General features: G+C 29.9%; 1 protein-coding gene across 1 annotated transcript; it reads left to right on the top strand.

Annotated features, from left to right (window-relative positions):
• The first annotated feature begins 10588 nt into the window (after positions 1-10588).
• Positions 10589-25210, top strand: LOC107448339 (uncharacterized). The gene is made up of 3 exons (XM_043054527.2): positions 10589-10721; positions 13070-13758; positions 22958-25210. The coding sequence occupies exons 2-3, from the start codon at positions 13076-13078 to the stop codon at positions 23127-23129; spliced, it is 855 nt and encodes a 284-aa protein (XP_042910461.1). The 5' UTR covers positions 10589-10721; positions 13070-13075; the 3' UTR covers positions 23130-25210.

Raw genomic sequence — 25210 nt, 5'->3', positions numbered from 1 at the left:
TATAATATATATATATATATATATATATATAATATATATATATATATATATATAATATATATATATATATATATATATAATATATATATATATATATATATATATAATATATATATATATATATATATATATAATATATATATATATATATATATATATATATATATATATATATATATATATATATATATATATATATATATATATATATATATATATATATATATATATATATATATATTGGACGTTCTAATTACTAGAAAAAAATATAGTTTAGTATTTTTTATTATAAAAAACAGTCTAGTAGTTGCTAAAATATCTGTCATATTATTGGAAATTTATTTGTACTAAAATATAAAATTCGAAGAAGTTGAACCGTTTTGAAGTGAACCGTGAACTTTTTTCGAAAGCAGGGTTCCAAAGACGATGTTTTTCCAGCGATGAGTTTTATCCGATGAATAAATAACACATTTACGAGACACTAAGAAAGTTCAAGGCAGATGTAAGTGATGAGTAATTAATACAGCGAATACGTGAACTTTTTTTGAAAGCAGGGATTCAAATGACGATTTTTTTTCCAATAATGAGTCTTATCCGATGAACAATAACGCATTTATGAGTCACTAAGAAAGTTCAAAGCAAAATAACTAACTTTTTTCTATTGTACAGAAATAAAAAAATTAATAAAATATGATATCTTTAATAAGTTTGTATAAACTATTATGGTTTTTTGTTGAACCCGTTTTTTACCAGCACTCGATTATAACGAGAATACATTTGCGTTCCTTTCTCAATTGTTGTAAACGAGTTTAACAGACAAAGAAAAAAAAATGAAAATTTGAATTTGAATTATCCCGAAAGCGGACAAAAAATTTGTCACCCTAAGACTACTAGCATGAATTAGGTGAGTACTAGCATGAATCAGCTTTGTTCGTGTTTTTAATCTGGATGATCAGGTGTATGCTTCATAATAATGAGTAACACCTTCATAATGAGTCATCATCCTATTTTTTTTATGCATATAACATCAACAAAGTTTATCTGGGTGAAAAAATATATGACTGTTGTTATGAATCTGAGTCTCGATTGGCCGGCAAAAACACTTGACTTGAATTCCATAGAAAATCTGCAGAGCATGTTGGGACAGCTACTAAAATGGCCACAAATTTGATCAAATCCTAAGTGAGTTGGCTATCACTGAATGCGACAAATGACTCACTTCTTAGGCAATAATTAAACTCAGAGGCGGAATTAAAAGGTGTTAAATTATTCTTCTTATCTAGGAATGTCTAATCTTTTGTCCAGTGTTTGAAGTACATTAGAACTTAAGATTATGAAAAAATTGGTTTGCTAGTGACAATACGACAAGACCTTTTATAAAATTTATTTTTCACCTTGATTATAATAAGTAAAATATTTGTTAGATTTTTTTCCCCATAACCCTGTTTTTCATCATCAACAAATAAAGATTTTTTTACTGACTCCAAACATTAAAGATGCAAGAAAATATATTTTAAATCAATCACTTCATGAATAATTTTAAAATAACTCAAATATGATAACTTTCAAAATACTAAATTAATATGTTTTAGACATAGGTTTTCAGCCAGACACCCAAGCGGAGTAAGTCGAAATACTCTTCTTAAATTGAGATTTTTATCAGGAATAACCAAAATAAATAACAATGGAATTGCTTCTTATGTGAGAGTATTCAATCCTGAATGAGTTTAACATGCTGAACACAAATATCACATTCGTGAAATCTGATTGACTCACGCTCCAGATATATTTCTTATCTTGATAAAAATGCTTCCGTATAAAGCAATACATTTATTATATTTAAAGTTATTATTCGATAACAGGGATAACATTTTCACATGCGCTTTTTATCTACGATGTGCCCTTCAGGTCCGAATGAAACTTTTAAATGCACAAACATCTTTTCTCGGAAACATATGAAAACACTTATTATTAACCATTTGCTTACGGTGTACGATGTTCTACCTTCACATACGGTCCACACGTTGTACCAACCGTAAGGTAAAGGTTAAGATGTTGAAAAAAATCATTACTAATATTATGTCTACATTACTACTTTCATTTCAAGTATAAATCGGAAATAATTTAAGTAATGTTAGCAAAGAAGTATTAGGTACTGTAAGCAAAGAACATAACAAAAAAGTATTAATCACGTATAAACAAGCAATTTTCTTCTGATAATCAAATATAATCAGTTTTCTTTCTTTTTTTCTGTCTTTTTTTTATCTCTTTCTTTGATACCATTTATCAACCTCATCCAGCACCTTGGAGATTTTCTTTAAAATATGAGATACCACTTAATGGGTATTTTACGGTATTTCAGTTTAAGTAATTACATGTCATGTAGTAAAGGTGAAAAAAATACATGCCCCAGTCGTCATTTTTACGTGTGTTGAGCATGTCGGGTAATTAATATTCGAGCCCTGCTAAATATATCGCGTCAAGTATCCGTAAAAAAATTCCCATCAACTCAATTTGGTGCAGGGAATTTTAGAAATTTCTTCGAGGAGGAAAAACAGGTTCAAGATGCTTCCCCCCCCCCCATTTTTTTTCTTTTTAGTATTGCTTGGAAGTGTGTAAAAAATAATGCGTTGTTTGGAGTAGCTCTTTGCCCAGATAAATTAAAGAACCCCTGACACTAATATTTTCTTAAATGCTCTTTTTCGCAACGTTTTAAAAATATACAGCTTCTTATGAGATTAGAAAGTTCTAAATCTAATACAGATTTACTTAGAAAATTTACAGATTGTGATATTTTCTAAATTTAAAACAGTTATATTGAAATTAATACTGACACTAACCCTTATTTGATGCTGAGGTAGAAATTGATTTTCCTAATACCCCACGCAACCTATTCTTCGAAGACGAGATTTTTCTACGTTGAGAATTGAATCCTTCCGAACATTTTAAAAACTGTTTGGGAGATTATTAGAAATACCTTTCATGCGGCAATCAAATAGTTCGGGATTGATGAAAGAAATGCCAAAAATTATAAAATTTGCTTATGCAAAGATGAAAAAATATTTTGAAATTAAAATATTATTTTAAAATTCTTGAAAAGTTTTGAAAGAAATTTTTTCATCTTTTCAAACTATGTATTTTTAAATGATGAAATCCAGAATTTGAACAAAACTGATCTCATAGAACATAAGTATATCAATATATCAATCGCAGACAAAATTCTGCACAACGGAAAATATTTATGTTATTTGAGCAGCGTATCATGTATTCATGTTATTGAATACAAAGCTGCTGATCATGAATTCATTTGATCGATAGGATAAGCTTCCAAGAATAACATATATAGTTAATGGAAAACAATTTATTATTACATTTGAGTGCACTTATCAAACTTATATGAGCACATAGTTGTCAATCATGTCAATTTCATTTGTCACGAATATTCATGACAATACTTTCGTTACAAATGACGAAAATAAAAGTAAAAATTACGTTTCTTTAATTATACTTTCACATTTAAAATTACTTTTAAAATTTTCGCTGTAAAAAATTTTCGCGTACCTGAACACCAAAATGTTGGCAACTACTTTACACTGAAGTGGTGTATCACTAAGTGTTTCATTACATCAAAATCAAGGATAGTTCCTGGATTAATCCACACAGCACGGACAGAATATTTAGATGAATTCGAACAAAACCGAAGTGAAATAAAATTAAATATTATAAAATTATTTTATGCAATTGACAGATTTATGTAAATCACATGAGAACATAAATATCTTTAGATTACTACTAAAAAAAAAATACATGCACTTTATGAGTAGTTTAAAATTACCCGGCAAATAATCGAGAACAATTAATATTCTTAACTCTTTGATGCAGAATTTTTATTAAACATATTTTTCATACTTTTTTCATTATATTGCAATAATTTAAGTCAAAATGGGTGAAGAATATTATACTTAGCTTCTTAATAATATATGATTTATGAAATACAGCATTAAACACCAGTGTTTTTTTTTTTTCAGCGTTAAAGGAAAAATCTTCCAAAAAATAATTTTTTAACTTTTAGCTGATTTGCAGTTTTTGATTTGCGGAAAAGTAGCTATTCATCATTGAAATTTCTTCAATTTACGAAATTAATTGTTAATAAATTTTTGAATATAAATGAATTTTTGAAATTCGAAACTACCTTTTTTTGGATTTTATATCTGAATAAAATTTCCGATAATCTAACAGATTTTTTAGTTACTATTAGACTGTTCTTTATAAATAAAAAATAACGAAATTTATATTTGCTTGCAATTAGAGCGTCAGAAAAAAAAAATTATAAAACTGACACCGGTGTTCCATCTGCGTCAAAGAGTTAATCAATTAGTAAAGAGGATTGAAACTTACTGGGTATGACCAGTATATCAATTCAATCCAACAAGAAGGTATTCTACAGTACACTTCTTGAAAAAAACAGCCATCTTATCAATATCTTGAAATGACTCAATTATCCGCTTTTAAACTTATAATGATGGTCAAAATGCATTTCTTTTACGTTTAAAACAAAACTTAACATCATTTCACACAAAAATTTAATTAAATAGTTTAAATGTATTTTACAGTTTTTCAACACCAAATTCGGATAGCTATTACTTCACAGTTTTTACAGCCTTGCCAATTTTCTTAAATTCGTATTATGAGCTATGTTCATTTCTTGCATTTTGAGCTGCGTCCATCTCTTTAAATACACATTTTGAGCTATGTCCATTTTTTTAAGTAATCAATTTAAACTATGTTCATTTTCTTAAACACTCAATTTGAGCTATACCCATTTTCTTAAATGCCTTAAGCTTTTTTCTTACATTTTTTCTGTCTTAAGCTTTTTCCATTTTTTTTAAAACACGCATTTTAAGCTATGTCCATTTTCTTAAATGCGCATTTAGAGATTGAACCATTTTCTTAAACACGTATTTTAAAATACGTTCAATTTTGCCACTCAAGCCCCAAAACAAGTCAGGGTTGCCACTCAAATCTGGGGAAAAAATTCCCCGTACATATTATACAAAATATATTAAGAGGAAACACAATTACTGTGCTCTTGTGTGAACTATATTGGTCTAACTATACTAGTTGTAATTGCTGAAAAACTTAGTGAAAAAAAGAAATAGCTGAACATCCTTAAATAATGCTATAGTAAATGAAATAGTTTAGTATAACTGAAACATCATCCCTAAATATCCCATAGATTACGCTTTGAGTGGTCACCATTTTATAAAAGTCGAAAATAAGAAACAAAATTCTCAGTTAAAAAAAACAAATGTTGAAATTCCCTGCGTTTTCCCAGTTATTTTAGGTGATTTTTAAATTCCCTGTATTTTCCAGGTTTTCCCTATTCTCCATGTGGAGTTGCAACTCTACAGGTATTATTTGTTGTTGTTGTTGTTGTTAATATACGTCGCACTAGAGCTGCACAATGGGCTATTTGCGACGGTCTAGGAAACATCCTGGAGGATGATCTGAAGACATGCCATCACAATTTTGATCCTCTGCGGATGGGATGGCACATCCGCTTCGGTAGCCCGACGACCTGCGCGCGAAGTCGAGCACTTTACGGTAGCACAGTTTAACGAGGACCAATACCGCACACCCTCGGTCCCTACGCAGACTGATCCAAGTGGTCACCCACCAGCACACTGACCGCAGCCAGTGATGCTTGACTTCGGTGATCTGCTGGGAACCGTGTCTTATCGATCAGTCCACTGCGGGACCTACAGGTATTATCAAACTTGTCCCAGTTGCGGCATTCTTACGAGACTTCTCATGGCACTACAGTCATATAATATTTTGTGTGTGATGTAATATACAGCACCCGGTGGCTGATTGGTGCTCCAGGTCATTGGTTCAATCCTCGGTCCGGGCAAGGTTGACACAGCATCCCTTCAGTGGATCCATAAAATGAGTACCAAGCATGCTTAAAAACTGAGGGTTCCGCGTTGGGCTGACCACCCAAACGGAACATCTGCTCTTGCACCCCAGAACCCAAAGATCAGAAAATTGAGATAGGCTGTCGAGTTTAGATGTAATATAGTATTTTTTATGTGCACACAAGATGATTCAACATTGTGTTTAATGATCGAAGGGAACTGTATGACAGGAAATGTTTTCGCACACTTTTCTTTTATAGATTGGCTGTCAGTGCACATTTGAACTTTTATTTGTCTATATTATCTGACTTTTATATTTTAGAATAATTATTACAGAAAATTGCATTCAAATCTATAACATCTGTTTCATCACAGTTGTAATAAATAGGAATTTATTAGAGTTTTTTTTATATCAATACTTTTCAAAGAAGGGTTATTTTTCAATAGATGGCACCACTATGATAAAATTTAAATGCAATCAAAATTATGATATTTCATGAGAAATTTTTATTTATCCTTTTAAAATGGGATTTTTGGGGTAGATTGCGGATATAAATTGTATTAACATTTAAGGAGGATTAAATTATCGCTTTTATGGCGTATTAGTGGGTTTGTAGCTGGTGTTTCTTGTGGATCTTTTTTTTTGTTCTGACGTCCCCTGGATGCGGGATGACTTTTGAGCGAGTAAACAGGTCTGTATGGATTATTTCGCCTTGATGAAAAAAGTACAAGAGGCGTGAAGAGTGGCTGAAAAAGCAGTACGACGGGAGTGCGGATCGTGCCCGATGGAATGTTGGGTTGAAACATCACCGCTGACAGGATCTATCATGGCTGCTAGAAGGGTGTTCTGAGCCGGTATCATCGAGAATGAGTTTAGATATAGCTGGAGTCTCGGAGTGAGTTGATCTAGGCTGAAATGCTGAAAGGTGGGTGTTTGGAAAGAGTCTCTGGATGCCGCGACTAAGTACGCAACATTGGTCGGATGAGCTGTGGTCTGGAAGAAAGTTGATCTGAAGCCTCTGAATAGTTGACGGGAAGTGATAGACTGAATGTCGCTAAGTTCAAGACGGTTGGCAAGAATTGAGCGTTCCTCGGCAGAAAATCGAATGCTTCTAAAGAACTGAATGGCGGTCGGAAAGTCGAAGTTCTCCTAGTCCACAAGTCTAGATGCAAACCCGGTGGGCGTTCCAGAAGGTGATCTGCAAGTTCCTTTTGTATTTATAAACTCTAATTTCTTACCTTTTTAGTAACTTTTTAGAAGAGCATTTTATTCCGTATTTTAAATTATTTCTATCAGGTGTTGAGATACCTATTTTAAGATGAGCCTTGGATATTTAATTTTAATTATCTGTTGTAGGAGTATAATGACCTAAAGTTTAAATGTTTTTGTAAATTTAGAATGAGCTAGTGTTTTTATTTCGCAAATGTCTCTTTTAGTGTGAATTAATTGAATGTTATGCATATGAAATTTAAAAGTGCTTTTTATCGATAAGTTTTATCTTGAGTATAACCATTTGGAAATTTAAAAGTGTATAAATTGGAAATTTTAGTGCACATGAAGGCATCTGGAAATGATTGAAGTTGTGTTTGTTGAAAATTTATAGATATAATAAAATTTAATTTTAATTGTTAAATGTTTCATGTAATTCATTAGTTATTTGTCTATTTTTGAACCTGGGTAACTGTTACCAAAAATTCAATTAAAAGATCACAGCCTTGCCAAAGTTTGAAGGGTAACGGTACACAGTTCATAGATTTAGAAACCAACTTTCAGAAATCTCCTATATGGTGGCCATATCAATTAAGGTAAAACAGTTATTTCCGAATCTGTCTTGATACAATGTCTTACAATAACTACTAGAAAACATAAAATTAAGCTAATTTAGATAAGTTATAAATATGCATGATCAGCCAGACCATAATAGGAAAAATCCCTCTAGCCGCGCATGATGACATTTCCGGTACCATGAGTTTCTATCAAATTCTTGCTACTTATTCCATCAATCGCAGAAGATTCGAAAAACTTTCTATTGCTTTTCCGATATTCATTTTCGAGCGATATTTGCTCTTAAGAGCAGCGACTCATTAATAACAAAGCTTTGCACCAGAAATGTGAATCCTCACTTTGGACAAAATTCTTATATTTCAAACCAAAACTCTTACAGTTACCAAAACGCTATCAACTTTACTATAAAACTTTTTTCCTTTTCAACTACAACAGCGCATTGTGAACCACTAGGGCTAGAAAGATGCTTTTGTCACAGAATTACCAATGATGTGCTGTCGATAGGTAAATTATCACAGAAATAAAATCGTATCGAGACACCTGTTGCAATCGACTGTTTCAAATTTATTGTCAGCACAAGTAATTAAGGGATTAATATTAAAGTCATGGGTACCTGTTCCCATGACTATAACTTTAATATTTCATATTTATTATTCATATTTCAATTTATATATTTAATATTTCATATTTATTTCGTATTTAATATTTTCGCACCACTCACTTGAGAAACTCTTGACCTAATGAATGCCTCATATGCAGTTCAATTAAATTCAATTTTATTTTTCGATTTGAAACAAATTTCATTTATTTTTACAGCATTTTTGCATGGTCATACATGCACTTGGGTGAAGAAAAAAAAACGGCTAAATTTTATGGATTTGTTGTTTCTAAGGACATTTGGACATGGCCTTATACAAATAAAGCCAGGAAAGTGTGCTTTTTTGTTTAACCAGAGAGCACCACTAGGGTGAAAGTATGTCTTGGCTCAGAACCCCACGGATAGATGGCAGCATCACTCATTCGAGAAGCCACCTCCTCAATTTAGACATAGATCGGAAGGGGAAGGAAATTTTCTCCAGATCCCTGTACCCATGGTGTTGATCAGCGATTGACTCCAGGACTTACGACTCCACAGATTTTACGAGTTCGTATATCGTATGTACTCGGTGGGTCTTAGTGGAATCAAGGATCCTCTGTCCCACTCCCCAACCTATTCTGTACCTGAGTCCGATTCTCTAATCATTGAGCTACCATGGCTCTATTTAATGAATATTAAATGTTAAAGTAATTGAATGACCTTTGATTCAAAGGTCCACTAAAACTATTTTGTTTTAACAGAACATGAAATAGAAAGTAGTAGAACATGAAATAACGGTCAGAGCCATGATTCACTCGCTTCACAAAAAGCATTTACTCGTAAATCGATGTGCTCTTCTCAAAATTTCAGAGAATCTACAGTTTTGATCTCCACCCAAACTTCGAGAAAAAAAATTTCCTTTCCGCAAAAATTAAAAAATACGCTAATAGATTTACATAAAGAACATATCCTGAAAGTTCCATCAAAATCAAAAATATCAAGTAACCAACCTTGTCTGACTCTTAAAAAAACCGGATCTTAACTTTAACACTGTTTGTAAAAAAATAAATGAATAAATAAATAATAATTTTTGATATCATATTTTTCTGCAGAATTCAGCATTTCAGTGGACTTCTAAGAAAAAATTTTGTATAATTTATTTCAACAAAACAATCGTAAGCAATCATAATATTCATATGGATCACTCCTGTGACCCATATGTTTGGCGATATTTAGCACAAATTTTATCACTTTATATTCTAAAATCGGTTATTCTGTTCGTTTACAAAGTGATTGTCTATGTCAAAATATAATTGGTTTCACCCTCGTTGGTTGGAATTTCCTATTGCAATGAAGTAACATAGGGAAGGTAAAAAATTCGATTTAAGTAACCTTTTAGGTAATTTTATGCTATGCAAAAAGTACACTAGAGTACGTAAAAAGAGCTAAAAATTGAAATTTATCATTGTTATATAATAATTGAAAGTAAATTAAAAAGACTTTAACTAAATTTAATTGTTGGAATTATTTGTTCAATTTTTATCGCATTTTCCAGTTAACTTTCTTGCCAGCTTCATAATTCGAAGCAAAAGTTATTCAGGCCTTCATTTAAAGCTAGGGTTTCTGGGAGTTGTTGGCGAACTTGATGATAAAATTATTAGAAATTCTGATAATAAAATTATTAGAAATTCTGAGAATAAAATTAGCAGAAATCCCAGAAACTGCTCTTTTTTTCCTTTAACTGCCCCCCCATTGAGTAAAAATAACAAATAATCATTTCTAAAAATCAATAAAAATGCTCATATATGATGCATTTTTTAAATCTCGATATATTATGAAATAAAAATTACTAGGGTAGCGTTTTCTCATTATTATTAGATAAATTGTGTGTTATTTTATTTGTCAATTTACATTTTTAATTTTTTAAAAATTTATTTATTTACATATTTATTTCTTAATTTATTTTTTATGTATTACTTACAAGAGGACGTGAGGAGCATAATATAAAATAAGAAAATTTAAAAATAAAATTCATTGGCACACAAATCTCCGCTATTTAACGTAAAAGTATAAATATAATTGCTACATTTAAAAACTATTTCATTTGATGAAAATATCAATACCAAATAGCAAACTTGGGCAAAATTATTTTTTCGAAAATAAAATGATTTTTAAGGTTTCTTTAAGAACACTATTTCTTTAACTATTCTTAACTGTATCTTCAAAATATATTATGCGTGAATCCAAGATCAAAATAAACAAAAGGAAATTACTTCCGCTTGCTTGAAGCATCGAATTGTGATGTCGTCCGGTAACATTCTTTAGCAGACCTATATCTATCTCATGAAGACATTGATGACCGAATGCCCATAGGCACACTATAAATGCCTTTGACCGCGTCTCCTCTTTGTTTCTTCCATTATTACTCCATATTCACTTCAAGGTTAGTACTTTATTTTTACCTTTCTTTTACTCTAATTTTTGAAATAGGGGCAATTTTTATAAATGCACCTTTTTGAATATATCTATAATTTTTTATTATTAAAATTCGAATCTTCATTTTGAATAATATACGAGGTTAGTAATTTATCTTTAGTTTTCTCTTATCTTTTAATTTTTTCTTTTATTTAAATTCAGATGAGGGGAGCTATTATTATAAATAAACAAATACAGCTTTTTGAACATGCATGTAATTTTTTATTGTTAAAATTTGAATGTCTAACCTTCATTTTGAATTACATTAGGTTAGTACTTTATATTATTTACCTTTCTATTACTTTTTAAACTAATTTTTTTAAAAAAAACGTAGATAAGGGGAGTTAGTGTGGGCAATTTTTATAAATTTGCCGTTATAACTTTTTAAAAATTTTGAACACTGAGAATTTTTTTTTATAAAATCTGATTCTTTGTTTTTATTTTTAATCATACATTATATAAGTATTTTGTTTTTAGCTTTCCTTTAGTCTCATTTTTTAAATAGTCAATATTTCAATATAAGTTAGTTAATATTTTAATAGTTTAGTTGGAAAAAGAGAAGCTAGTGTGCGCAATTTTTATAAATTTTTAAATTTACCAATTTAGTTTTTTGACGGTATCTAGAATTTCTTTAAATTAAAATGTAAATATTTCGCTACATTTTCAATGGTACATTAGCAATTTTGTATGAATATTTTTAATAATATTTTTTTTAATTAAAAAAATGCCTTTATCCACATGAACCTAATGACATGGGGTCAATGTAAACAAGTCATACAATAGCTTGTTAAGCGTTGAAAAAGTAAGTCACAACAAAAGTGATTTGAATCAGTTTTTATCTAAAATTATAATCTCAAATAAATAATGTTTTTTAATGAGTAATAAATATTAATTAATGATTACCATTCCATTATACTATTTCTACTACATTGGAAGTCTATTTTTAGTATTTATTTCGTATAAAAATGCAAAATTAAAATCGAATTCGGTGTGACAAATAAATATAAAATGTCAGCTGTTAAATTGAGGTATTAGCTTATTTTCTAAGGCTCGAATTTTACAATTTCTGTAAAAAAAATAATTAAATTTTTTAAGCTAACAAACATTTTAATTAAAAAAACTTAAAATGTGCAAAAATGTTCAAAAATTATACTGTATTTTTGACTGCACAAAATGGGATTTAATAAATTAAAGTCTAATGTGTGGAAAAATTTGTAAATAAATTTAATATTTTACAAAATTTAGTTTAATTATTAAATAAAGTCTAATACGTATTGTGCTTTAATTTAACCCTCATTATTATCACAGAAAGCTGAATTTTAACATGTACTCAGTAGCCCGTGGAACCGCTTATAGTTTATTCATTCATTTACTAAAAAGGCAAACCAAAAGTGAATTATAAAATATGTAATAAGCATATTTATCCATAAAATAAAATTTTTTACAAATTGAGAATTCATTACCATAAAAACCTTGTTCATTATGTTGTACTCATTATGTTGTATTCATGTACTTTGAGCCTGTTTTAAGAGTCAGGCAAGGTTAAATATTAGATTTTCTTGCAATTTTCAGGATATGTTCTTATGTCAAACTATTAAAAGCGTGTCATTTTTATTTTTTTTAATTTTTTCAAAAATATTTTTCTCAAAAAATTATTATAAAAAATATTTTTAAGAATCACTTATCGATCTCCAGCAAGAATTGAATCGCGAGCGTCTATGTTGAGTACTTTACCTACCAGAGAAGAAAAATATCGTTAACACTTAAACTGTACTTAAACTTTCAACGTTATTTTCTCAGAAACAGTTGGCCAGTGTTAAGGGCATAAACCTAAAGTGGGACGAAAAATTAAAATTATCCCAAATCACTGGAATTTTTTAGAAAAAAATATTATTGTAAGAAATTCAAAAGGCATAACGAAATTTGCAAAAAGTGAAATCAATATTATGGAGCCCAAACTTTCGACCGTTCTCCAATTAGAACCATTTTTTCAGAATTGCTGTATTTCAATGATCCAGAATCTAAATCCGGCAAAATAAAAGCATGTTTATTAAAAGCATGTCTGATCTTGCAATTTAATTAATAGTTAACACTGATGAAGGGAATTTGAACCATTAAAACTAACGCTTAGTACGTGAAAAACTGTTTATGGTGTTTATGGTGTATATATATATATATATATATATATATATATATATATATATATATATATATATATATATATATATATATATATATATATATTTTAATAAAGCAAAAATTAACGACAAGAAATATCATGCGTTATTTTTTCTAAAGTAATATTTTTACTTTCAGATCAAAATGAAATTCGGATATATTCACGCTTTTCTTATTTTAACATTTGCAGTAATATGGCTGAGTTTGCCCGTTTCTTCGGAAAAATCAGAAAAAGAAGTTGAAGGACGAAGATTTCTCAGTCTGGGTCCTTTCAGACCATTTATGCGAGTTCTTGGAATGATGGGTATTCCATTATTGCCTTTAATATTAATTCGTCAATTAATAATGGGAAGTACAGCCACTAATACTCAAACTTCTGGGGCAGGAGGTGGTCTTGGAAGCATGGGTGCTTTAGGTATTCTTGCCCCATTTGGAGCTGGTGCTGGTCTAGGAGGAATAAGGCCTTTGGGAGGAGCAGCAGGTGCTGGTGGAGGACTTAGACCTTTAGGTGCTGGAAGCCTAAGACCTTTAGGCACAGGAGGCCTTAGACCGCTTGGTGCACTTATAGGAAATGCTGTAGCTGAACAAGCAGCATCAGCAGCTACAGGTGGTTCAAATTCCTTATTTTTGAAAAAAAGATCAACAGAGCAAGAAAAGCCAAACCGTTTCTCAACATTTCTCGGTGCATTGGCAAAATTTGAAAAAGTTGTTGACCAATATGATTTAAGTGTGCCTGATTGCCAGCGTCTGATTGTCTGTGAAGTTCATAGAAAGAGTATAAATCCAAGTTTTGGTTCTTTCACCGAAAAGTTAATCCAAGCTTTTGGGTAATTATTATTTTATCTCATTTTAATATTAAGCAAAGTTCAACGTCTTTGAGATCGAAATGCACATCTTCCTTTACCTTAAAAAATTTAAATTTTCCCCTGTAAATAAATTTTTAATATACTGTGCGTGTTAACGTTATTCAATATAAGTCAAATTTTATTTCAACTGGCATTTTTGATGAGCGTTTGGAAATGTAATGAGTATAAACTTTTGATTACATGGTTAGCTCGTACAATTTTTTAATAATTCAAAATTCTTGAATGCTGAGACCTTTTATATGCGTTTATTGTAATATTTACAGTTAAATTTTCTTTTATTATTTGAAACAGAAGGTTTATGTAAAAAACTATCTCTTTCTTTGAAGATGTTTTATTTATTTTACCTTTATTTGGATATATCAAGTTACTTCACTTGATTTTCAAATATAATATCACAAATTTATGCTTAATTTCCTGTAGTTTTTGCATCGTAAAATTTTTTAAGCATGCTAAAAAATACGTTACTATTAAATAAATGCCATTAGATATTATATTTTATTTTATAACCGTCGTTGAACAGCCGACCCAATTTTCGGGTTTACGACTACTAATGTTCAACTCCGTAGTCTTGTAATTTTGAATCCAATTCAGAACACAAGGGAACTGCTGGATCAAATATTGGGAGAAAATTTCCTACATGGAGGACTTTTTAATGGAACTAACCAGCATTAACGCTACATGGTGAGGGAAACCACGAAAACCACCCACAGTTAGCCTGACGGTAAGGGGGCATTAACCTATGATTCATCTACCACTGAAGATATTTTACGTCAGCACTGTGGATGGTGCAAGCCGGGTGCAGAATTCGCATCCCTCGGATTTGAACCCGGTTCACCCCATTCGAAGGCGAAAGCTTTATCCCCTGAGTCAGTACGGCTCTAGACATCATATTTTATCTTTTATTTTATAACCGTCGTTGAACAGCCAGCAAGGGGACATTAACCTATGATCCATCTACCACTGAGGATATTTCATGTCAGCACTATGGTCGTAATTCGTATCGACTGGGATTCGAACCCGGTTCGCCTCATAGGAAGGCGAACGCTCTATCTCCTGAGCCAACGCGGATCAGACATCATACTTGAAAATATTCCTAGCATTTAAACAATTAGACACTGACATAAAATTTCACTTTTACTGAATGAGATAAATATATGCTTCTTATGAACGGATACAATATTGAAATATATTTACTAGTGAAAAATACATATTTTCTTATTGTAAAAAAGGCACATTTAAGTTCTCGAAAGCGTCTTTCCTTCCTTTCCTTTTAATTATTATTGCTATTTTCCTTAATTGCTAAAAGTAATGTGAAACATATTAATTTTAACCATTAAGGGAATCGTAAAAATAATAATTCTATTATTTTTACTATTCAAGTGTATATAGAACTTTTCTTTCCTCATAAAAGTTTGACTAAGAAATATTTTCTGCCCTCAAATGGCTGAACAATATTGATTCCTGATATTTATGTATTGTTTAAATTTGCTTTAGAAGGGTCTTGAAGTTTATTTTTTCTTTGAAAATATTTTACAGATTATCATGAAACTAAAAGATAATTCATTTGATTACTTCGCTTTTAAGATATAAACTAATATTAATTTAATTTCAATGTGCTAATAAAGGATAAATTTCTAAAATACTGACAATTTATTTAAAAATATTTGTTAAAAATCTTACATTAAACAATTTAAAAATTTGAAAATTCGAAAATTTATGCAATGGCACTTTTTTACTCTAAAAATGTTTGCTCTCAGTTAGTGACCCTTATATCCATATATATTCACTATATTGATATCTAGAGTTATTGGCAATCAATATCATTTGTGTTAATATTAGTTTGCATACCAGGATAAAAATAATTTTAAATTTTATTTCGAAATATAATAATTGTAATATTTATTTTAATTTTAAAACCAGTAAAACATACTAAAATTAAAATTTTATAGCACATAACAGCATTGTTGACAATGATAAAAGCAGCGAACCAAGATATAAGTTCAATAAACAATGTGTGAACGAGATATCTCATTATACCTTACGTTACAAAGATTAGAGGTTAAAATATAGATAGAAATATGTTATAAATAATTTCCTTATAAAAAAATTATTCAAAGGTGTCTTTTAAGAAATTTCTGAAAATAAGTACATTATAATTATATGTATTGAACAAAAATATGTTTATATTTTGTAATGCATAAAAATATGTAAGTTGAAAAGTATGAATGGGGGAAAGTATTATATGGGGGGGAGGTAATGTGTACAGCTGGGATAATATGTTTTTTATTGGTCAATATTTTTCGAAAAGTTTTGAAGTCTTGACACAACTGTTTAACATTTTCTTAACTTTTGATTGTTCAACAGTAAATGCTCTTTTGTTCAACGGTACTGCTCTTTTCCATTATAAAAACTAACAGTTTTTATAATGGAAAAGAAAATTCTTGATTTAACCACATAAGACTATTTTAATTCATTGTTTTAAATAACTGGAGATATGTTGTTAATATGTATGTTTTTATACGTATATTAGTCACTTCTGATTTGAATTATTTTAATTTATTCCACAATAGGTTTAAATGAACAAATGAAACTGCGAGGGGGGCTAGTTTGAACGCGTGATTGTGAAGCTACTGTGAACACATCCAAATGGAGCTTTTTGTAATAATTACTAACACCCCACTTACTAAGATTCTCAATACTTTGGTCCAAAATTCTCGTGACTAACTTCAAAGGGGGGAAAACACTTTTTATTCAAAATTTGATTTTATTCAGCCTCTTTTATGATTTTTTAGATAAGGGAATTCTAAAAGTTCTCCAGCGTTTATTTATAGCACCCCTATAAAAACACTTTCAATAGAGCTTTATCATTTGTGTCAAATATCCTTTTGAGAATTGTAAATAGATAATAGACGCTGGAGAATACGCTGGGTGGGATAGCCATTTGGAGATCAATTAGTACAGTTTTAATCATCAACTCGGTGTTGCTTTATTCCACTTCCGAATGCGACACCCAAATGGAAAACAGTTTCATCAAGGCCTTTCGAATTATTGTATATACACACTTTTTTTAATCTATGAAACTATCGTTGAACAGCCGAGCCGATTTTGGGTTTACGACTTCTAATGTTCAACTCCGCAGCCTCGTAATTTTGAACCCAATCCAGGAGGCAAAGGAACTTCTCGATTGTTTGCTTTCGTGGGCTACTTTTTCATAAAACTAACCCGCATTTGCGTTACATAGCGTGGAGTATCTCGCATAGTTAGATCGGCGGCAAGGGGACTCAAACCCATGATCCGTCTGCCACTGAGGATATCCTGGCACTGTGATCGTTGAGAGCCAGGGTATCGATCAGCCATCGCTGGGATTTGTACCCAGTTCACCTCATTGGAAAGCTCTATACCCTGAGCTCATTCTTTTGATGTCTTTAAGGGAATAAATATCTAATGCAATTTTTCTCTCTCTTTTTTTTTTCTAAAAAAAAAGTTTTCTGGTACAGTCCACTGATTTGGAAGTTTCGAGAGTTCGCTACTGCCCATCAGCAAAACTCCCGACAAATTGTTGGTTTCGACGAAACTTTCTATGGCTATAACACTTTAACCAGGGCTACTATGTTTATGACCTAAAAATCCTTCTAAAAATGCAAAAAAAGCCTCTAAAAACCATAGAAAAAACATGAAACAAAAAATAAAGTTCTTAAAAAGTTTTGAAAACCTGCTTTATATTAGTGTTTTATTAAAAAAAATTATGCAATAAAAATTTTGATAACTTTTGTAAAACATAGGGTATTATTTAAAATAAATAGGTCTAATTTGAATTAATAAAATAAGATGTAAATAAATGCTTGATAAATATAAGTAGGATTTAATTTTTAGTAAATATCTTCAAAATAATTAGTATTACATTGTAATATCAAATGATTCCTGATGTTTTTCAAATTGAAAAATTGCCTTTTGAGCAAAAACAAATTCTTATATCTTTGTTTAACATCACTTGTTATTGGATGATATAAAATGCCATTGAAAATTTATTTATAAAAAAAAATAGTAAAAAATAAAAAAATGATGAAAAAAGGGAAAAAAATCTAAAACTGAAAAATTATGTAGACCATGAATAATGTCCTATAAAGAATAAAGCAAACAACCAAAAATGCTAAAGACAACATATATGGAACTTCCTAGCCAACGCTTTTCTCGCCGCTTTTTCGGGTTTAAACGAGAATTTTTTTCTTATATATCATTCAATCTTTTCTATCATTCTTACTGAACTTCTAATTTCCACTTCTTAACTATAACTTTCTTAATAATGTTCGAAATATTATGAAACTTTGACGGGTATCCTTTGCAAGTCTATGCATTTGTTTTTGGCGGTTATAGTTTTTGAATGATGGGTTATTTATATTATTATATTTGCAAAGTAATTATTTTCTTTCTTAAAATGTCTGGTTTCTATTTATTAAAATAGGTTTGTTTTTGCACTGTAAAAAGCTTTGAAAAAAATATTACTTAAATACATTTTGAGTTTTATTTTTAATTCAAAATTTTAATTAACTATGGAATTCTATATTTGTTTTTTTTTTATTCTTATTGCAGTTGTAAAATATTTCCTTCAATTCTTTTAAAGGTTTTTCTAACATGATTAAAATGACCCGCCTCTCAATTGTTTTTAAAATTATTTGTCAAATTAATTTTTAAAATAAAATTAAAATTTAATGATTGTTTCTTAAATAAATAAATACTACAATATATCTTACGTCAGCACTGTGGTCGGTGCGAGCCGGGTGCAGAATTCGTATCGAACAGCCATGGCAGGGATTCGAATCCGGTTGACCTAATTGGAAGGCGAACGCTCTATCATCTGAGCCACCACGGCACCTCACTAAACTATTGAGTTCAAAGTTTCCAAATTAAAAATATCTTATTGATTGTAATATGCATTATCAAGGACAGGGTCGTACTTAGGGTTTTAGCAGCCAATTTCAATCCCATTTAAAAATAAAAATAATTTTTTTTTCGCGTTTAGAGTACAAAATTCTGACAAAGTGTATAAATAATACTAAATAGTAATTAACAAGAATTCAAGCTTGCTAAAAGCGAATAAAAGATGACTGGAAAAATTCAAAATTTTATTGGAAGAAATTAAAAATTAGTAACTTTGTATATCATATTTCCTTCAGTTTACTATTGAGAGTGATTGCAACGAATGCTTTGATTTTAAGTCTGAACAATTTGAAATGTAAGTCATAGTGGTAGTTACAATTTAATAATTAAAGAGATATAATGATTAAAGAAAATTGAATTGAGTTAGTACCACTTTTTACATTTTTAGTCGCCTGTGGAAAGGGCCCGATTTAGCCTAATTAAGGCTTGGGGCAAAAACTTCCTGCTTCACTACTTCAGTAATGAGGAATTGAACTTTATGGAGGTAAAATGTTTCACCTTATCATACATATATAACAAGAAAATTGACCTAAAATAGCTATTAAGTCCCCCTTGCAATGGTCAAGCGAATTATCGTTCTGTCCATTTTATTAATTTTCTGACAATTCTATGTCATTCATGCCGAATCCAGGTTTCTGATTGTTAACATTGTCATCTAGCTGCGAAAAATACATATCCTTGCTGACATTAGGGTGGAATTCAGCTAAATTTTAGCAATTACATGGCTCACTTAAGCCAATCAAAAGCCTGTATTTTTGTAAGCACATCGCATTTTGTATGTAAAAATACAGGCTCTTGATTAGTCCATTGTAATCAAATTTGTCCATTGTAATTGCGAAAATTTAGCTGAATTCCGCACTAGAAAGCCACAGATTTACGAAATATAGATTTTTGTGTTCATACGATAGATTAAAGAAGCTAACATAAAACTGACGGATGTACACTGTACTGATATTAAGTTCATTATTGAGGGAAACCTAAAATAAACTTTAAATTCGATTTGGGGGCCCACCTCTGATGTGGAGCCCGGGGCAACTGCCCCGTATGCCCCTGCCTTTATCAGGCTCTGTCAGTGGCATCAGTGAATAATACTGCAACTAAAATTCCTAATGCTACTAATAATAAAAATGTTAATATTATTATTGAATTACTGCGAGCTGATTACTGAATAAATGAAGTCAGTTATTATTTTTTATGGAACTAAAAACAATAATGAATTGCAAAGACAGGGCACCAACTTGTCGAATAAACGTAAATTAATTTAGATCAAAAAATATTTTAAAAAATAAATTATTCTTGGCAAAACAAGTTTTTATTCTTTATTTACAAGTAAATATCCTAATTACATATTTAGTCATTAGGATATCTATTTGTAAATATGAAATAAGAACTAATAATAAAAAGATTAATATTATTTAATTACAGCAAACTAATTACTGAATAAATAATGCCAGAGGTTTTTTTTCTTTTTATCAAACTGAAACTATTACTGAATTGCTAAGACAGAAAACCAACTTCTGAAATGTAAAATAAATTAATTTAGGTCATAGCATATTTAAAAAAATAAACTATTCTTGTCAGAGCAAATCTTTATCCTTTATTTATAAGTAGATATTCTAATTACATATTGAATTAGTTTTAACTTTACTTGTATTAAAATAAATGTGTATAAAATTAAATGGGCATAATTGAAAAACGTTTATTGATAATGAAACAGTAAATTATTTTACATACTACAATGAACACATTAAGATATGATAAAACTAAAAACATTAATGAATTGCAAATATAGAGAACCAACTTGTGGAATGTTAAGTAAATTAATTTAAATCAACGAACAGTTCAAAAAATAAACTATTCTTGGCATATCAAGTCTTTATTCTTTATTCACAAATAGATATACTAATAACATATTTAAATAATTTAATATTACTTATATTGAAATAATTGTGTATAAAATTTAATGGGCATAACTAAAATACATTTATTGATAATAAAGCAAAAAATTATTTTTTATACTTTAATGAGCACATTAAAATATGAAAATTATATGAAATTAATAATTATAATTTAAAAGTTATATTCTCTGCAACTAAGCTCTTGAGAAAAAAAAACAATATTTCGTTTCTTAATCATTAACTTATTCCTTGATTCTATAAATAAAACATTTATTATCAATGAGATTCGATATCAATGGTTTATTATCACAATCTTAAAGTATAATATATTAGATAATAGAGTACCGTATAAATAATATTTTTTTGATAAATCTAAGATTTAATAAAGATCCTGTGATTCAAATTAATGGTTCTTTTTTTCAATTTAAATATTTTTAAATCATGCAAACCATGATTTTTACTTTTCTAAACCTTTTTCACAGCAGTTCTTAGGAATTGCACACCACACACTCGCAAATGAGCAATAGCTGGAATTTTTAAAATAATTTCTGTGCCATAAAAGTTGAAAGTAGACAAAGATTTCCATGTTATTTTAAAAATTACACATCTCATCTAAGGGAACATAAACTGAAATGAAATTAGACGCATTTAGAAATATAAATTATAATAACTCGTATAAATTATATCCAAGGAATAGTAAAAATATATACAAGATTTAGCAAATGTAAAGAAAAACTTGTAATAAAACAATTATTCAGTCCTGAATTTCTGGAGGCCCTAAATGTTACTGGCCCTGGGCAATTACCCAGTTCACCAAGCAATTCGCGGACCTATGTTTAATGATTTAGCTTTTTTATAATTTTGAACTTAGGAGCCGCGATGGCTCAGGGGGAAGAGCGTTCGCCTTCCAATGAGGTCAACCGGGTTCGAATCCCAGCGATGGTTGGTCGATACGAATTCCGCGTCCGGCTTGCACCGACCACAATGCTAACGGGAAATATTCTCAGTGGTAGACGGATGATGGGTTAGAGTCCCCTTGCCATCAGGCTAACCGTGGGAGGTTCTCGCGGTCTTCTTCTTCATGTAACGCATCATCATGTAACGCTTCTTCATGTCGGCTGTTCAACGCGGGTTATAAAATAAATTAAAATTTGGACCTAAAATCTAAAATTTGAGGTCCGTAGCTCAGTAATTGAACACGGAAATAGTTATTGAAATCCTGCGAATTGTTTTTTTTCCTTCTTTTTTCTTCTAAGAAGTGTGATTTTGGCCCAAAATGACAGTTTATACTTTCCTCGAAATGAGCCTGCATCTGCCAAAGGAGCGGGAAACTTACACTATGCTAAGACGTATTGTTGTCGTGTATTATAATTTTTTTTTTTTTTTAATCTTTTTATGCTGAATCGAATGAAGCATCGCCCCTGTCGATGCATTTAATGTATCAGATGTTTTAAGAGCTTTTATGCATAAATAATACAGTAAATTGTTGTACAGTCAGACAATGTTTTAGACCCTTTTTAGGATTAATGAAATGAAATATAACTAATTCAAATAAGATCCTAATTAATTTATTATTAACAGTTTCAGAATTATTCAATACGAACATATTAACTGTTTTGAAATAACAACCTCATTTTATTGGCCTCAGACCTGAGATGCTTATGATAGTGCTTATGATATGCACCTTTTTATTTCTTTATTTGCGTGAGGTATTATAACAATTTGTGTTGATTCGTTTCTCCATTTAGCTGAACTTGATGTATCAGCTCAATGGTGGTCGTTTCAAATGTATTTTTTATAAGTGGATACATTTCAAAAGTTATCGATCGACTTAATTAGGTGGGTGGGTACTTTATTTACGTCACACTAGAGCTGCACAATGGGCTATTGGCGACGATCTAGGAAATATCCCTAAGGATGATTCATGCCATCGCAGTTTTGATCCTCTGCAGAGGGGATGGCTCCCCTGTTTTGGTGCGCGGAGTCTTTACGACAGAACAGTTTAAAGAGGACCGCTCACCCTCTGTCCCTGCGTAGACTGATCAAAGTGGTCACCTACCCGCTTACTGACCACAGACAGTGATGCTTGACTTAAGGATTTACGATCAGTCCAGATCGACTTAAGTAAATAATATTGTTTAATACTATAAGATAAGATCGATTCTTTTCTTAGGTGCCTGCAAGTTAAAATGCTTTTTAGTAGATAAAAGATTCAACATTAGTGACCCCTCAGTTTTTTACACTTCATTTCAAACTAAGATTCTAAAAATATATCTATTAACGGCGATAGATATGCCTGTATATACTCTTTCTTTTTATTCTAGTGTTGAAGGTCGTTTAGAACGTTCCAGATTTCCATCTAGCACTAAATCTGCACTAAAGGATATACTTAAAGCTGCAAGAAATGGATTACAACAAAGAGATTGCTCGGCTATTTATTACAAATGCCCAGTTGCTGTCACCGAACTAAGAAAATCTGACGATTCTCATACTTAAAATGGATTTTAAAGTATATTTTGAACAGTGCTTATTGTCTTAGTAAATAGAATATGCACTTGAAGGATACACGATTTTTCAACTCTCCACACTTTTCCTTTGTCTGATACCATGATTTCGGCAAATCTTTCATACGGCAGTACGTTTCAAAAGGAAGTCAGATTATACTTGCTTGAGAAAAAGGCTATCCAAAATCCTGATAACAGAGAGGGTAAAAGTGTGGAGAGTGGATAACCTTGAGACGCCTATTCTATTTAAAAAGAGTATAGCAAGTCAACGCTAACAAGCGATCTTTTACTTTGTATATAAAAGAGATTTTGCACTTTCACGTAGCATCTCGCACGCTCACGTACATAAATTCTGCGCAGCGCAGTTACTTGAAAAAATTCTCGGTAGCACCGAACTTATATGCGTGAGCGTACGGGATGCCACGTGGAGTGCAAAATCTCTCTAATTTTCATCATTTCATTTGATCAAGTTTTAATCATTTGTCATTTTTCGCGTATTTTGAATATCATTTGAATGATCGTATTGTAAATTGAAAGTTTCGGGGTATTTGGGAACTATATTTATTATTGTTAATTTTACACAAAAGTTGTTCAATATACTGACGATTGATAATTATTATTACATATATTGTGTCTACTCCAATAATTATCATTTGAGTGTTTAAATAACTCATGAAAATGCGAAATACTATGTGAGTTAATTTAATCTTAAATATAAATTTTATGTCAGCTGTGTTTTCACACACAAAAGACAAAATATAAAGCAATATGTAAATTATGTTGAATTAAAAATCTTATTTTTATCTTAAAATGTGTATCCAAGATTTGTTTTCAGCTATCACCAAATTGTAAATTTTGTTCCATTTTACGCAAAACAGTTATATCTAATTAAACAACTCATCCTGAGTAATACTTAAATCATGTGTTTTTTATTTAATAAATACTTTTTTTTTACACAAGTTCTAATTTATTCAAGTTTCATACCTTATACCGATTGATCAGCTGTAAAAAATATTTTGTGCAGAAATTTATTGTAAAGTAAAAATTTCATTTTAAATAAATATTTTTAAACTTTTATCAAGTTATTTTATTGGTTGATCAGAAATCACATCTGAATCTATTGTATTTATCAGACAATGTGCCATATTTTGAATTTAATATTTTTATAAATAAAGGGTCCTATTAAATTTAGCCCACGTCTATATCGATAGAAATGGTGATACAAATATTGTTACAATTTGTAAAAATCAATATTTTGTTTGATTATTGTACGTCATATTATTATAATCATTATAATAGAAAAACTTTGAGAAAAGAAAACATCACAAATTGAAGATAGTAATTGAATCTATACTAAATAACTAATGAGCTTTTACTAAATAAAATAATCTACAATTAACTAAAAAAAATTAGTTCATTTGAATGAAATTTTTCCTTCAAAAAATTGAGACTGTTGTTCCATTTCTCTTTCTAGTGATTAAAGTATAAAAACTTACATAAAAAAATTTAAATTAATCAGATTTTATTTAAAATTCAAATATTAAATTTTTTATATTTCTTGTCTCTGGAACTCATTAAGATAAAAACTCAATTTTCATAATTTTGATATTTACATATGATATGAGAATCAGAATTTTACATTCGTCTTTTCAAACACCCTGTATATATTTACCGTTCATGTTATAAAAATAATATAATGACATACTATTTTCATATTTTATTGACCATCACACTAATTTCGATACTTTCTGAGTGTTGTTGTACAAATGAAATACGTTAGCTATCTTTCATTACTAAATTTTAAATTCTCTGTATTAATCACACATGTATGTGAATATATCAAACTTCCCTACATACAAAGTTTAGAAATATAAATAATTTGTTAAAACTATAAAATAAGCATAAATTAGTTCTAAAGTAATGTTAGATTGTTTTATTTATACGTATTTTGTAGTATTTTGTTTCAGGATAAACTATATGTATGATAGTATAAACTAAACTAAATGAATGCATTGATTTGTGTAAGAATATTGACAATTTATTTTTGATTACAATAAAATTCGTTTAATTGTG

Source organism: Parasteatoda tepidariorum, chromosome 12 (assembly GCF_982258835.1).
Source record: "Parasteatoda tepidariorum strain Cologne lab strain chromosome 12, Ptep-v5.0, whole genome shotgun sequence".
Taxonomy (NCBI): domain Eukaryota; kingdom Metazoa; phylum Arthropoda; class Arachnida; order Araneae; family Theridiidae; genus Parasteatoda; species Parasteatoda tepidariorum.
Note: the sequence above shows the minus strand (reverse complement) of the source record. Positions and strands in the feature narration are given on the sequence as shown.